Source organism: Sander vitreus, chromosome 15, assembly GCF_031162955.1.
Source record: "Sander vitreus isolate 19-12246 chromosome 15, sanVit1, whole genome shotgun sequence".
NCBI classification, from domain to species: Eukaryota; Metazoa; Chordata; class Actinopteri; order Perciformes; family Percidae; genus Sander; species Sander vitreus.
In genome coordinates, this window is record NC_135869.1 from 23,572,523 (window position 1) to 23,588,891 (window position 16,369).

The 16,369-nt window shown below is 39.5% G+C and overlaps 2 protein-coding genes across 4 annotated transcripts in view; one reads left to right on the forward strand and one right to left on the reverse strand.

Moving 5' to 3' along the window:
* Nucleotides 1–978: 978 nt before the first annotated feature.
* Nucleotides 979–4,567, reverse strand: dexi (Dexi homolog (mouse)). Of its 3 annotated transcripts, none has more exons than XM_078269591.1 (3): nucleotides 4,429–4,567; nucleotides 3,598–4,156; nucleotides 979–3,298 (listed from the first exon to the last, which is right to left on the reverse strand). In XM_078269591.1, exon 2 carries the CDS (start codon nucleotides 4,024–4,026, stop codon nucleotides 3,757–3,759), a length of 270 nt encoding a protein of 89 aa, XP_078125717.1. In that variant the 5' UTR covers nucleotides 4,027–4,156; nucleotides 4,429–4,567; the 3' UTR covers nucleotides 979–3,298; nucleotides 3,598–3,756. The 3 variants fall into 3 exon arrangements, with proteins under 3 accessions (XP_078125717.1, XP_078125716.1, XP_078125715.1); XM_078269590.1 differs by having other exon boundaries at nucleotides 4,271–4,567; XM_078269589.1 differs by having other exon boundaries at nucleotides 3,598–4,567.
* Nucleotides 4,568–4,735: 168 nt separating this feature from the next.
* The window catches only part of clec16a (C-type lectin domain containing 16A), a 44,838-nt gene continuing 33,204 nt past the window's right edge, over nucleotides 4,736–16,369 (forward strand). Inside the window, exons 1-7 of the mRNA XM_078270448.1 lie at nucleotides 4,736–4,989; nucleotides 5,873–6,001; nucleotides 6,684–6,817; nucleotides 7,670–7,818; nucleotides 10,209–10,314; nucleotides 12,552–12,557; nucleotides 14,662–14,785. Coding sequence (XP_078126574.1) covers nucleotides 4,916–4,989; nucleotides 5,873–6,001; nucleotides 6,684–6,817; nucleotides 7,670–7,818; nucleotides 10,209–10,314; nucleotides 12,552–12,557; nucleotides 14,662–14,785 — 722 coding nt within the window. The 5' untranslated portion in view covers nucleotides 4,736–4,915. The remainder of the gene's footprint in view (nucleotides 4,990–5,872; nucleotides 6,002–6,683; nucleotides 6,818–7,669; nucleotides 7,819–10,208; nucleotides 10,315–12,551; nucleotides 12,558–14,661; nucleotides 14,786–16,369) is intronic.

Here is a 16,369-nt window from a genome sequence, read left to right on the forward strand (position 1 = left end):
GAATAAAAGTGAGTTTTACGTCGTGATTTAAAAATGTAGGAGGAGTGTGTAAATGTAGAAAGGAGCGTGCGGCTTCAGTAGTTCAGCGAAATAAGCTGGGGCTTGACCATAAAGAGCTTTAAAAACGAACAACAGAATCTTAAAATGTATTCTAAAGCAAACCGGTAGCCAATGAAGGGAAGCAAGAACAGGTGTAATGTGATCTCGTATACGAGTTCCGGTAAGGAGTCAGTAATCCAGGCGAGTTGTGATAAAAGCATGTATAACCCTCTCAAAATCAGTGGAAGATAAAAATGGCTTCAGCTTTTTAAGCAGCCTTAGTTGAAAGAAACTAGCTTTTACAAGAGGATTTATGTTTCTCTAGTTGAAAATCACTATCCATCTTAACACCAAGGTTAAAAGTCAGGATATCGGAGGTTCTGATGCTTTGGCTTGACAATGTTGTTCTTTTTACCAGACTTTCGAACCACCACCCACTTCTCAGATTTGTTCATCAGTTCAAATGTATGAAGTGAACAAAAATGGTAATTCAGTCTGATTATGGGGCTAATTTGGGCCATGTTTGAACATTTGAAGTTTTGCATTTTGTCACGTTCGTCATAGATGTGAACCACTTCTAATCTCGCTGATTTTGTTTCAATATTGTGGCTATATAATTGATATGAGAAGGAAGAATACGAGCAGCAGTGACTGAGTAAATAGACAACGCCATACTTAAATCTCCATAAACAGAAAAAGAAAATAGTTGATGTGGATTTCCTTTATCAAGCCCCAGCAGCATCAAAACATTGCACCTAGCTCCTGCTGTTCTCTGGTGCACTAATGCTCTCTTGTGGACAAAATGTAAAGTGAGACCAAAAAAGCACACGCTAACAAGTGAACAGTCTGAGATCACTTTAAAAACAATTGTTCTGTCAACTGCAAGATAATCAATGAACACACATCTAAAGTGACAGTTGAAGGAAACGGCGAAAAAGCTGGTATTTGCTCAAAGTTTATTAAATACACAGTAGAAAATAAAACTCTGTTACCATCCATTGCTTATCATAGCATGTGCATGTCTCCAAAGAAGCAGATATGGAGGGTTGACACAAGCGCTGGGTAAAGGCTGCATGCTGATCTGTTACAGTCCTTGGGAAGTATCACGAGTTTTCACTAAACTAAGATGTGAGCAGAGTGGATCAAAACCTGACCAGCACAGTGTGGTATCAAGCCCGGGAAATGCCACAAACAGTCTTGTACCTGCAACTATAACACCAGTGATTTATAAACAGTTTTCATACAAAAGTAAGATCTTCCCCATTTCACAGCTGCACTCGCAATTGATTTTCAGAATACGATTCACTGTTCATCAACAGTGAGCCCTTTCCTTGTATTGATTCTGATCTTTTTGATCAGATGCCATACAAACATGTTTTTCGGTATTTTAATCAATATTAGTATCCTGAGCTTTAGTGTCACGTGATCTAAATGCTGTTTCAGATTCACTTTTATCCCGCCCAAAAATAGACACGCTGATTTATACAAACGCATAAACAATCCAAACATTGAAAATGGCAGCACAACATATTGCTTACTGGTAGCCTTAATCCAGAACGAAGAAATAATTTGGTTATAAGTCATAATTAATCAATACTGGTTGAATTCTGGTATGAATTATTTGAAAAACAGTCTTGCGTGGTAAAAGAAATCAGCTTGAAATTGTAAATATCATAAGTCTGTTCATATTAAACTGCGCTGTCGTCACTGTTTTTGACAATCATATTTTAACATCCCTGTCTAGCATGGTTTTTTTCTTTTTCATTCATTTCACAATGTGGCTGTGGGCAATTATCTGGTTATATTTAGTGTGCCATTTGAAATGGCAAAGTGTTGGTGAAAACCCCATCTTGGTGAAAGGTTGTCAGACAATGAGATCCTGATGACACCTAAAGCTTGTTTAGAGTATGACCAGTGCATGTGCAAATATGTTTAAACGTGTTTTGTCTCTACAACTTCAGTTATTTGGTGGACGACCGTCACCACATTGCAATGACTATTTTAGTTTTATTTTGATATTTGCTTATTCTGGTAGACAGGCGCTGTGAGAAAATACTGGTTCCTCTGTGTTGCCTCCAAAAATCAATGTTAGTTAATCAGCTGGGCTATAAGTGCTCTTCACAGACCTATAGTATGTACAGTACCTTCAAGGCTTGCAAATATATAGTATTGAATTGCCTCATTGCTTGAATTCAGTTTATTATTGCTGCCAAGAATATACATTTTAACAGAATTCCAAATTCATAAACTGAACAGAAGAAGGTGTGATAAAACCAAACTCTGACAACTAAACCTTTTTAAAAACACACAACTAATATCATGCGTCAAGTCTTTTCGGTGTCTAACACACATTTGTAACATTAAAAAACAAAAACACAAATGCAACAATTAAAGGATGAAAAAGTGAAATATCTGAAGCACTTCTTCTGAGGTTCTTTTTCATGCTTTAATACTTGCTGCATTGCCGTGAAGAGTGTGGCAAGTGCGGTGTGGTGTTTCTGATTCATAAGAGAGCTTGAAAAGATTAAGGGTCTCCTATGTTTCACAGCCTGTGTCTCGCCAGTGCACCCAGTTTCTAACTGTGCTCCTGAGAGTGTGTACATCCCTGAAGCAAATATACAGTATGGATGACCTCAAAAGACACATGTTAAATGTACACCTCAAGGATCTATGAGCCTGCAAAGTAGCAATGCATTCTGTATTCTGAAAACTTAAAAAAAAAAAAAATAGTTGTACTGTGAGTGATTAAGTATGCAACAGACCTACAGTGGACATCGTTTTCCAACTCTTTGCCAGTGCTTCTGAGATGTCACACTGTGTAGGACATCACACTGTGACTGAAGTGGCTAGTTTTAATTCACTTCTTCAGCAGTCGAGTACCAGATCTCACACAGCCTGGGCAGTTGTTCAGTGTAAATGCCAGCCACATCAGGCTACTGTATCTGAACTGGCGGCAATTTAGACGATCTGAGTCATGCTCCACATCTCTGGTAACATTCATTTTACATCCACAGGGATCACTTGTCTCTTTCTACTTCGAGCACACTGTGCTTCCTTTTTCTCTTTCATTGTGTCTAAAGTGAACACAGATGCCAGCGCTAACTTCATGGTGTCCAATTGGAGTCAATTGCTATTAGAATGGCATCAGACTAGACCGACAGCTGGTCCAGTGCAGAGAGCTCCACCCATGGGACAGTCGCTGATCATGTGGCCAGTGGTGCTGAATCTCTTCCTCAGGATACCTTCTTTTAGAGAAAACCTAGATATGTGGCAAAAAAAAAAAAAAAAAAGTTACAGAATATCATTACCAAAGCATAGCTTCTCTTACAACATAACATAAAAAGGGGGAGCTTTTGTGTATACAAATTTTGTTTAGAACCACTAAACCTCCTGTATGAATTGCTCCATTAAAATACAACGTCTTTTTGCTGTTTGCCCTGTGAGGTAACCACTGGGTCGAGTAGTAATAATGTTAAATGTAATAATGTTATACTCTTAGTATCTTATTCCATGAAACACAGCAAAAAAAACACAGCATGTCTTGTGTTCTCTGCTTACTTTTTCACTGACATGTCTGTGTGAGAAACAGCATCCGCTTTGAGGCATGTTTTCCTCACATCACTGACCACAGTGTTTACGCTGGTCCAATCTGCCCCAGAACTCTGCATCATCACCACCGCCACTAACATTTAGTTTTCTTGCTCCAGGACCGCCCTGTCACTCAAGATAACCTTCAAAAACATCCAGCTCGTTGTCCGTGTCATAAGGGACAGAGGCCGGGTCGGACAGCACCCCGAGGTCCACCAGCGCCTGGTCCATATCCTCAGGCAGAAACACTATCCCCACATTTAGGACGATGTACTCCATCAGAAAGGCATAATAGAGGATCAGGACGTTCACAAAGAACAGGCCCAGATAAAACATATATGGAAGTTTGTCCAACAGCGATTCTACCGAATCTAGCTGGGCATAAATTGGATGTGTCATAGAAGAAGAAAAAAAAAGAGAGCCGCGGTTTGGGTTCTTGCGGGGCCAGGTTGTGGCGGACTGGAGTTGCTAGTGTCACCACTAGAAATCTGTCTGGGGTGATGGGGCGTCCATTTCGGCTCGTCCCGATCTGCAAACAGTGATTGAGAGGCAGCTTTTAAGTGGTATTTTTTATCTGTAAGGTCCATAAGAAAGCAACACAACATTCATAGCTAAAAATAACCGGCAGAACGTATCAAAATACCCCGTTAGCTAGCTCGACGCATTCTTGACATTGGTTCTTTGGGTTTGCAGGATTCACGCCATGCCAGCTGGCTAGGGCTAAAAACAGTAGCATGCAATGCTAGTGAAAAGAAACGCGAACATTTCTAGAAGCAAAGTTATTTGGAGTTTCTTGTATACCGTTAAACATCCGTCCGGGAAATACGAAACATTTAAAAATACACGCTTCTGCCGATGTATTTACAGCTAACCGTCACCAACATTTTAGCCAAGTGCATCAAAACAGTCCTGACCACAAAGGGACACCTGAAGCCTCGGCAGTTGATTGGCTCGCCGCTTGACATGCTCTGCTGTGATTGGTCTTTCAGGACGTGTCGCGTGCTTTAACCGTCACTGCTAAACTGGAAGTGAATGATGTAGTTTTCCTCCACTCGCTGTTGTATGCTGGACCATATTGGAAATGTGGGGAGAGAACAGCAACTCCCAGACAAACCACACACCAACTTGTTACGTAATGACCCCTCAGCGCTTCTATCGCCGCCTATCATCTTCTGTTTGCTAAGTAGCTATCTGTACGGGAAAGTGGGTGTAATGGATTGATTTGCGGACACTTACGTTAGCAAAATAACGCGCCTGTCAAAACATCACACCCCTTAAAACCACAACCATGTTTGGCCGGTCACGGAGCTGGGTTGGAGGACAGGGGAAAGCAAAAAACATCCACTCCCTGGACCATTTGAAGTGAGTGGCTAGCATAAGATATGCTAACGTTATCCTCTATGATAACAGTTTGAGACTGTGTCAGCGTTATTATCATTAGCGCAACGTTAGTTGTTAACAGCTAAAATAACAGTACTCAACTAACTTAATTGTAGCTGTCCAGTCAGCTAACGTTAACTCAAATATATGGTTGCTGTGTCGTTTATATTCTGTTTGGCAAGGTGGATAGACATGTGAGCTAACGTTAGCTTTTAGCTTAAAGTGAAAATCCACCCTAAAACAGAATTTACACTGTAACGTTACTAACCTTACCTAACTGATTTTGGACATTAAGGCCAGTATCAACCATTAACTATCCATACAAGCTGACAATCGAAGCATCACAATGTAAAAGGCCTGCACAGGTGTTTTCAGTTCTTCTTGCTGATTAGCTAGACCTCTGCTCAGGTTAAGTCAAGTAACGTTAGGGGTGCTATGGTGGCAATTACCAATTAAAATGACAGAACCTAAAGTCGTCCCACCACAACAGGTGCAACAAATTAAACAGAGAGTGAGAGAGAAAATCCAGCTCAGTTTGCACACGCCCACAGAGGCAGTGTAATCGGGCAAAATGAATGAAAACGTGTGGGTGTAACTACAGTGTAGGGGCTTGAATTGGGTGATTAATACATTACACTACCGGTATTTGGAGATGGCCCGTTGATTCTAAATTAGAAGCTACCTTTTGTAGGCTCATAGTAATAACACATTTATTTATTTTTTGACATCTAGATGGGTTTTATTTGAATATAGGTTGTTTAATTATTATGATCTGTAGGAGAGCGTCCAGGTATGTCTACATAACACTGCAGCTTTTACCACTGTTTTTCACAGCATCTTTCTTTCATTCATGTCTCTCTATCAGGTATATGTACCATGTCCTGACCAAAAACACAACAGTGACAGATCACAACCGAAATCTTCTAGTGGAGACCATCCGCTCCATCACAGAGATCCTCATCTGGGGAGACCAGAATGACAGCTCTGTATTTGAGTAAGTACCGGTCAATGTCAAATCCCTCGCTTGAAACTACAAATATGTAGAATGACGCACCAGATGGTTTGTTAACACAGAAATGTATGAGAAGCCATCAGAGAGAGGGCGAGAGAGAGAAATATGACTCATAATAATTATAGCAGTGGGAATAATGGAATGACACGATGAACAGTGGCAATTATAGTAACAGTAAAGATAATAGAACTATGACTAGTAATAATAGTAGTAGCAGTGTAGGGCGGTACTAATACTCCAGTTTACACTTTCAGGCAATTTAAGACTCCTACCCCCACCTTCTAAATGGCAAAATTGCTAATCTGATCCGTCATGCTGCTCTGATCTCCGACTGTGAACCATTCAAGACTAAGTAAAACAGTACTGTAAATGATGGTTGTACAGGTTCCTGTCTTTCTTTTAAGATTAGTTGTTGGCTCGTTGCCTTTATTAGATTGTGTTAGTATTGATAGACAGGAAACATGGGGAGAGAGGAGGGTATAAATGCAACAAAGGTCCATTGTCGTAATCAAATCAGTGACATTGTGGGTATACGGTATGGGTCTTGACCACAAGTCCACCAGGACGCTGCAAAAGAGAAATATTCTTCTTTTGATAATTCTATATCAATCACCATGAACTGACTCCTGTATGTGTCTCTGTGTACTCTCCTGTGTGTGTTCAGCTTCTTCCTGGAGAAAAACATGTTTGCGTTCTTCCTGAACATCCTACGTCAGAAGTCGGGACGCTACGTGTGTGTCCAACTCCTCCAGACCCTCAACATACTGTTTGAAAACATTAGCCATGAGACTTCCCTATGTAAGTATTTAAATCAACAGTGGTTGAAGAAAAAAAATAGAAACATATGTGTGTTGTGACACAATGCATTGCAAATAAATAGCCCTGTGACATGCAAAACACTTTTTAAAATGTATTTTAGACTGCTGCTTTATTTATTTGTGTGGTGACTCATGGTATGTTTTGAGGCTGTGGGGGTGTTGAGAACACTTCATACTGCAATGCACTTACATTGTATTGAATGGTGTTTCTATTTTGTATAAGAATATTAGAAACATCTTACTCTATCTAAACAGTGAAAGAAACCCGTAACAGTTATAACAGGAGTCTTGTATTGGATTGCCCTAAAATCAACAGCATGTAGATGTGTACATGGGTTGTTATGCATTTTGTAGACTAAACAATGCAAGGCATGTTGCACCGCCTTTCTTTGTTGAAATATACAATGCAGAGCAGCCTGCTGCATTTTTTGTTGTTGCTAGTTAACCAACGACTCAGTAGATGATATACTGCCATTTATACAGTGGCCTGTTATCTTATATAAAGCAACGTTTGCACGTAGGTTAATTGAGGTATTAAAAATCACAGTTAGGGTATCATCGCAACAGGAATTAATAGTCTTTTCTGATGTTCACTGTACACAACAGTCACTGCAGTAGTCCAAACCTCACTGTTGATCTGATGGCTGTAGAGCAAGAATGAAAGTAGTGCGGTGATGCTGTGCACTCTCAGCTTTAGGTGTTTAGTGTGCTTTTCTACAGTCACTGGGCTCCTGGATGGTAAATAGCAAGATTGTCAGGAGTTCACAAAAGGTCATCTTTCTAAAAACAAGTGCTGTGTGAACAAGCTTGATCAAGTCTCTTCTCTTCTCAGATTACCTCTTGTCGAACAACCACGTGAACTCCATCATCGTCCACAAGTTTGACTTCTCGGACGAGGAGATCATGGCCTACTATATCTCCTTCCTCAAGACCCTGTCACTCAAACTCAACAACCACACCGTGCACTTCTTTTACAATGAGGTGAGGCCATAGACCCATGGGGGGTGTTAGAGTGAAGAAAGAGGTAGTGAAAGAAAAGAGACCTAGAGGATCTTTCATTCAATGTCAAATACTTATCGTGCACTCTCTATCACAAAGAGGAAGGAAGAGACGAAAGATTAGAGTCTGAAAATGAAGGTAGGGAGTGATGAAACGGATAAGTAAAACCAGCGAGGCAGACAGAGACAGAGAAAAATGTCTGTTGCTTTAATTCAGCAACTTTACTACTTGTGATATTTTACAGTGGTGCACAAAACCAATATCTTGTAAATAGAGCCAGTTATTTTGCTAAAAAATCCAGTAGCTCATTTGTCACTTGCATTTTTGTGCACGTCGACATGTGTTTGTACTTATCAGGCTACTTCTATCCACCAGCTTTCAGCAGCACACTTCCCCCTTTCAAAACATCAGCTTCCTGTGTAGATGGGTTGATTTCGCCGAAGTTGTCCATAAGTCATCTCTCTCTTTACCAGCTGAAACAAACACACGTGTCAATGTTACCTTCATTTGAGGGTTTGAATGTTTCATTTGTTATACTTATTATAGACCACAGTTTTCACAACAAGATATTGTTTCTCTGAAATGAAGTTTCAACACTGTTATTCTTGATTTGAATAGAATATTATCTTTTAGGCCTGCTGCTGTGAGTGTCTGTGCGTCGTTACCCTTCAGTGTTTCAGCAGTATCTGTAGTCCTTCCATTGGCCTGTGTGCTGGGGAAAGTTATTGGTGTACTGTCGATGGTAGCTTCACCCCTGAAACCAAAACCAGACCCAAGGTGTAGATCTGAGAGTAGTATGTGGTTAAATAACCTATAACTATTTTTTATTTTAGATGCATTTTCCTTCACTTCATCAATTAACAAGTATAGTAAAAGCTGCCTTTTTGGAATGCAAAGGAAGACAATTTCTCATTACTGGATTTAGAGTTTTAAATAACTTAGCTGACATTTGGTCAGGCTGAAAGAAAACTATATTTAGAATACAAAAATGAACTCAACTGCAACCTTCTCTTTTTCACAATTTACAATAGGCATGTGTATAACTCATGTCTTACTTCATTTATTATAAGTAATATATATTTTATTGATTTAAAGGTTATTCTCCTCCAGAGGGTGCTATTGGATAGCTGAATACTTTGGCCACTTCTGTTCTGTCAGATCCACACCGTTACATTTTTAAGATCAGAGGACACACTCTTGGTTTGGGTTTGGTGTCAGGGTCAAGTTTCTTTCATTAGCTGTCACCTCGGTTTGTTTCTGGCCCTCAACTGTGATTGGCTGGAGGTTGCAGTGACTGTGGAATGGTTGGGTAGAGGATGGAGCTGGGCAATATATCGATATTATATCGATATCGTGATATGAGACTAGATATCGTCTTAGATTTTGGATATCGTAATATCGTGATATGGCATAAGTGTTGTCTTTTCCTGGTTTTAAAGGCTGCATTACACTAACGTGATGTCATTTTTTGAACTTCCCAGACTGTAACTGTTCTATTATTTGCCTTTACCCACTTAGTCATTATATCCACATTACTAATGCTTATTTATCAAAAATCTCATTGTGTAAATATTTTGTGAAAGCACCAATAGTCAACAATACAATATCGTTGCGGTATCGATATCGAGGTATTTGGTCAAAAATATCGTGATATTTGATTTTTTCCATATCGCCCAGCCCTAATAGAGGATCAGGCACTGGCACAGAGAAAGATGACTGGAAGATGCGGAGCAGCCGGTTTGTAATACGCACATTTACTAAGTGTAGCATGCTACTATGTTAATACATGTTGCCCATCTAAAGTACTGTTAGATTGTTAGGAGCAGAAGTCCCTTTAGTTAAGCTTGGTCTTCTTCTGTGTCTGTCATGTTTCAGGATGAGCCAAAAACACCCAAATCAAAAGCTTACAATGGGTTCTTTTGCTTGATACTAATCTTTTGATGTGAAGTGCAACCTCTAAAATTCAGAGACAAAACCGGCTCACTCACATCCAGTACAGCGTCCCTATTGTCTGGATTTTAGGAGTCATGAGATATTTATTATAATCTGTAGGATTTGAGTTGGTCTATAAAGTAAATTGGGGGCTAGTTGTTTACTGAAGGTGAAGAAACTCTCCTTCTTTGGCTAATTCTGTCACACTTCAAAATAACTTTGACTTATGTGTATTTTCCCAGCCTGTATTTCTGTAAAAAAAACAACAAAAAAACAAACAATTGTAGAACCTTTTCTCAGTTAAAACTTTTCTTATCAAAATACAATACTGCCCAGAATTTCTGGCTCCACTAGCTGCTTTCTCTCTCGCGCGCGCTCTGCGGGATGCCGCAATACTGTGCCTTGCTCACCGACGCCCCCTCTCTGTCTCCCACACACAGCACACTAATGACTTTGCCCTGTACACCGAGGCCATTAAGTTTTTCAACCATCCTGAAAGCATGGTCCGCATCGCAGTCCGGACCATCACACTCAACGTCTACAAAGGTGAGTGCCGGGAACACATATGTGTACATGCTAACCATACACACGTGTGCTTACACAAAATGCACACACTCTTGAGATGCTGGGACTGCCTACCGCCTTTCTTTGTACTTCTGCCCTCTTCTTGCTGCTGCTTCTGGTGCATGAGCATGACTAACAGGTAACACTGTGACACACACACACAATCTGCTGAATTTCTGGCCTTAAATGTTTTATTGCGTTCTAATGTATGTGATTATCTTTATTATATTGTAAAAGAGTGGCTCTCTAAAAGTGTGACGTAGTCCAAATAATACCTTTTTTAAGCCGTTATTTAACTATTCTTATATTTTAAGTTTTTCAAAACGTCCTGCAACTAAAGTTGTACGTGGAAATCTGTTTATTATTCTCAGCAACCTGTTACTATTCAAACAAACAGAGAACTTCAAGTATCTATATCAGAATCTATATCTGGCTATAACCCTTGAAACTCTTCGGCCAGCCAGCAGGTGTGAGGGTCTCTTTTGTTGTGCAAACATGACACATTGGGGGGATGATTGGTTACTTTGAGGAAAAATGAAGGGCTTTATTCCCTTTTCTTATTCTATACATTTGTCGTTATCTCACTGCTGAATTCAAACATTTGCCCTTGGTTTTGTTTCTGTTGCAGCAAGCCAATTGTGATGCACAGTATGCAGATATAAGGATAATCAGCATCAAATATCTATGAATAATTACATACTTTTACATTTGTATAGAACATATAATAACAGCAGAAAACCTTTTTGGTTTTTGAAGCCATGTACTTGAGACATCGGCTAACATTTGAACTTGTGTGCAACGTTCAAGGTAGAATTGCCACAAGGTTCAGTATCTGATCTCACGTGCGCTTATTTCCTGAATTTTAAACGAACTAGCTCTTCCGCTAGTCCACTCTACCCAGCATGCAAAGTTGTCGTTGAAATCCCTCCACCCAAAAATATACTGCAACCTTACGGTTTTTCAAAATAAATGCCCTACGAGTGCAGGAGCAGGACAACAGTGATGCTGTGAGTGTTAACAATAGGATTGTTCCAAAGGCTGGGTTGCTTTCTGCACTGTGCTGCCTCTATTCCTTCTTCCTGCCGCCTCTCTGCGCTGTCACTCCAGGGGAGGCGGGTGGTGCATTTAGTAGGTTTGGCTTTACTCCACACATCATGCTTCTCTTCACTATACATAACATTTCCTTAACATACAGTCACTGCAACATATTAACTGTGGCGTACCTGTTTGTTTAGCCCTGCATGTAACACTCAACACTGTAGAACTTTGTGTCTTACATTTTTCATAAGGTCTTGTTCATAAAGTCTTGATTCTGTGACTCCCTACAAAGGTGACGTCACAACAGTTAGCACAACTGACTTAAATCGTAATATGAATATAAGTCATTTATGAAGTAACCTATGTTGTGGGGAATGTATCATTGCTGTTTGGCCATGACATATGTGGAATCTGTCAAAGAGGGAAGCATCAACTCAATGCAGCAACTCTGACTTTTGTTGCAGCATCTGAGAATTGTTAGGGGACCACACAGAACATCTGTATCCTGATGTACAGGATGAGACACTGCTGTAATGACTAATATGCATTGCGGTGTAATTTTATGCAGTCAAAGCTGTGTCTTATTGTGGCAAAAGTTCAAAAGACTTAAAACCCCTGCTAATAATTACTTTCCTAAATCAACCCTTACCTTAAATACTTGCTGTGTCACAACACTGAAAATGGTTCAGGGTGTTACAATGAAATCTGCTTTTTTTTAACATCATAATGTTGAACATGTCACAGTTTGATGCTTTGATATGTCACATTCTGCCATAAATGACAACCTGGAAAAGGATTTTATCCTGCAGATATTTTAGTCAAATTATGTTACTATACTAGCTTTTTTTCTGTGGTATCTTGCTGCTTGTTTCAGTTTTCTCTTGTTGATTTGTTACATAGTGAAAAGCTATGTGATATCCTGAAAATAATGAATAATTTAAAATGTTTAGGTAACGTATAAACTCCTTTGCCAGATGTGCCATTATTTGCAGTTCATGTTAAGATGCCTGCGGGGTCCTTCCCAACCTCCACCCCTCCACAGCCGCCCCTTTACACACATTAACCCTGTGTCTGTTTCCCCCTCTCCCTCCTCCTCTTCAACAACCACTCCTACTCTTCCTCTCCTTGTCTCTCTCCTCCTCTCCCTCCTCCCTCTGCGTGCCCCATCTGCCTAACTCCAGTTTCATGTAAGTTGGTTCCATTCATTCAGTCTTTTTTTAGGGATGGGTATCCTAGAAATATGTTTTGTTATTTTCTTTCCTTGTACTGTCCAGTTGTTCATACAGTACATTGATGTAGATACAATTCTAAAACAAATGTTATATATATAAATAAGTCTATAAGCCAGTCAAGTTGGTTGATTTTTATCAGTATAGTTGCTGTTAATGTGAGACTTGTCTTATATTACTTTAAATACCTCACATTTAAAATGTTTACAAAAATTGGTTTACAATTTGTTATTATTACTTATTACCCAGCCCTATTTGTTCCTAACTGTGTATTTGTAAACAACGTACTGGTATGAATATCCTTGCAATTCTTGTTCTTGTAAATCAATCTGTATCACCTGCCTACATACAGTACATGCAGAAGCACCTGCATGCCTTTTTATTTATTTTTTCTTGGATTAATTATTCCACAGACTTCATTTCAGCTGAGCCCCACATGGTGGTTGTTGTTTTTTTGGTGATGGGTTTAGTCAGTGTCCCCCTCTGCTTTAATTCTCTGTTCATTTACTAAATAGACAAAGCTGGAATGACACTGTGACTCTCAGTATTGTGATTTGTCTTTGTTTTCTGCTATTATGTTATTCATTCATTTGATTTGGCTGCTCATTCATTACTTTTCTCAGTTTGACCCGTGTGGATTTGGTATTGTGAAATTACTACCAGCTTCTACTGTATTTGCATTTGGACTACTAAATGAGAAAGTATTACTACACCAGGACTTTTCACATTTCAAGTCAGTTAAGCTGTCATTCACAGAACAGAAGTCACTCTCTAAAATGTCAGGTTTTCCCTTAAGTGCTCTGTGAACTGCAGTAGGCTCTTCTTCCAGACACATTAAAACAAATGCATGGAAATATTTGCAAATGCTATGTAACACTGGTGTCAGATTGTTCTGCTCTGTAGTTTCTCTACTGCTGTTCTTGCAGTGTGAATTTGAGACGCATGGATTATTCTGACCTTAACCTACCGTTAACTTTGTATAAAAACAACATTCAGTCTGATATTAGAGTTTAGTTTTAGTTTTTATAAGACCTTTGCCCAGTGTTAAGAGTGCTCCACTGATTTAGCATTGCACTCCTATCGACAGACTCACGACGGACAAAGAGAGAGGAAAAATTGGTGCAGCAGAAATATTGTCTTTTATATTCCATACACACAGATTGGACAGGGATTTGGGTGTGTTATGCTATTAGCGTCTAATGTAGCCTTGAACCTCTAGCCTCAAGCAGAGATGAGGAACGGGCTGCAGAGGTCTGGTAAGCTCGCTTCTTTCTAACTCCACACCCTAAGATATTTTTTTTCATTTGCAAACTTCTATTCTTCAGCAATAATTGATGCTTCCTCAAGTGACATCACTTGAGGCGATTTATAGTCACGATACTTCATGCAGCTCCCTATGAAGCCACAAAAGGCTGTATACATTTTTTTTTTTTTTTCACGTGCTGCAGTATTCCCCCTTTACACTCTGATGGGTAAAATCGTTGGAGTTCCCCTTTAACCTTGCTCATGAATAAAATGTATTACATTTTTTAAAACCTTATACTATGACTAATGTTTTGACTTTCATTACTACAAATACAAAGTTAGGTTTTGCTCTTGTCTAAAGAAAACTCCTCTTCAGAAAGCATCAGTGTGACAACTGATGAGTGCAAGCTCCGATTACTGCGAACACGGCGAGATTAGCCCCAGTCACACTGTTGTTTCAGTGGAAAACTCAACTGGCTTTCCTCTTAATCCCACTCCAGTAGTATTCCCTTTTATATTGTATTAACAATGGACCAGGTTATGTACTTAATTTAACTTAACATGGTTGGTTAATTTTCTTAATTTGTCTTTTAATTTTGATGTTTTTTGTTTTGTTTTAATCATTAACTGTCACATTTTGGTGATTATCCGGGGATCACCAAGTGTGTGTACATACTGTGTGTGTGTGTGTGTGTGTGTGTGTGTGTGTGTGTGTGTGTGTGTGTGTGTGTCTGTCTCTCTCTCTGTGTCTCTGTTTGATACCCGTGGGCAGCCATGGTAACAATCCTAATCTTGATCTTGACCTTAATCTCTCCAGTGGACAACCAGCACATGCTGCACTACATACGAGATAAGACAGCGGTCCCATATTTCAGCAACTTGGTCTGGTTTATTGGCAGCCATGTCATCGAACTGGACAAGTGTGTGCAGACAGATGAAGAGTAAGTGCCATCTATCTTTCGGTGTTTCTCAGTGTAATTCTCACTGTGGCCTCTAGGGGTCAGGCATGTCTCTGGTTTGTACCAGTTGTCCTGGTGCTGATTAGATGACATTTCTATTCAAGGGTGTAATGTATTGTATACATTACATTATTCTGGGGGGGCTACTTTTGCTTTCCCTCACAATATGTTTTGCGTTACATCGCAAAACTTCTGTCCTTCCATTTCTTCTAAGCCATGTGTCTAGTTCTACTCAGCTGCCAAGCGCAACGCCACAGTATGAATCGGCTCGTTTTACTTTGAACTGGGCATTATGCTGATATACAGTACTGCTCAATAGGTACATTCATATATGTTTTATAATCAATATTTCTTAAATGTATGAAAAGATAATGTGCGATGTCAGAGGTGTCGCATGTGGCGATGGCTACACTGAATTATCAGAGAATCTGCAGCTCCCCTCTGCTTTACTGAGCTTTATATAGGTTCCACTAATTTTTTTTTGCCTATTTTAAGTCTCTCTGACTGTCTGCTTTGGCTTCAGACATCAATATTGATAACTTTGAATGCATATTAGCAGACCACAGTGAGAGATATACGCTCACGTTGGCTAGTACTGAAGTCCATCAACAATTCTGTCGTAGAAGTGCTACAAGGAGAGAACGTTAGTTTCGTGACAGAAATGTGAAAATATAGCCTGCACTTCAGTCGCCTGCGTGCTCATTTTCTACCTGTTATACATCAGTAGGCCTATATTTCTGTAATGTGTGGGACCAATCTGTTTTCAGATTTCGTTACATTTTTATAATTACAGCCTGCTCTCTCATTAGTCTAAGCTATAAATGCCCAGGTTGGTAGCAAAAGCGGTGTCTACAGCAGAATTTGGTAGCATGGCGTCTAACCGTAACATATTTTGGGATCTAATAGCATTGTATTTCATTTCAAAATAGACCTTATTTGCAAAGAAACTCCCGCACACGGTCTAACTTGCAAAACTAAATTTAATAGCTGGCAACGTTTCGGTACTAGACCATCATCAGGCAAAATAGATGGTCTAGTACCGAAACATTTCACATTATAGATGTGCAAAGTATTTTTCAGTTTTAAAAATAGACCTCACAAAAATGGTGTCTAATAATAATGTAGGCTATTAGGATCTCCTTGGTTTCAAATTATTTGGTATAATAGTGTAAGTATATTTTGGGTCTACTGCAGCATATTATGCGGTTGTATGGTGTCTATATAGGTAATATAGCTGTACGTGTTTGTTTACCGTCTGATAAATAACATATTAGTTTTTGTCTAATGTGATACAACCATGGAAATAAAATGGATCCAATCCACGACTTGTTAGCAAAAAAATGAGCGGAACCTGTATAAAGCTCCGTAAAGCATGGGGGCGCGGCAGATTCTCTGATAATTCAATGTTGGTTCATCGCCAGATGCGACACCTTTTGGCATCGCACATTATCTTTTCATAGCCTACATTCAGTAGATATTGATTATAGAACAGAGTATGAATGTGCCCATTGAGCAGTATATCAGCAAAATGCCCAGGTCAAATTCAATGAGCTGATCCAGCTGTGG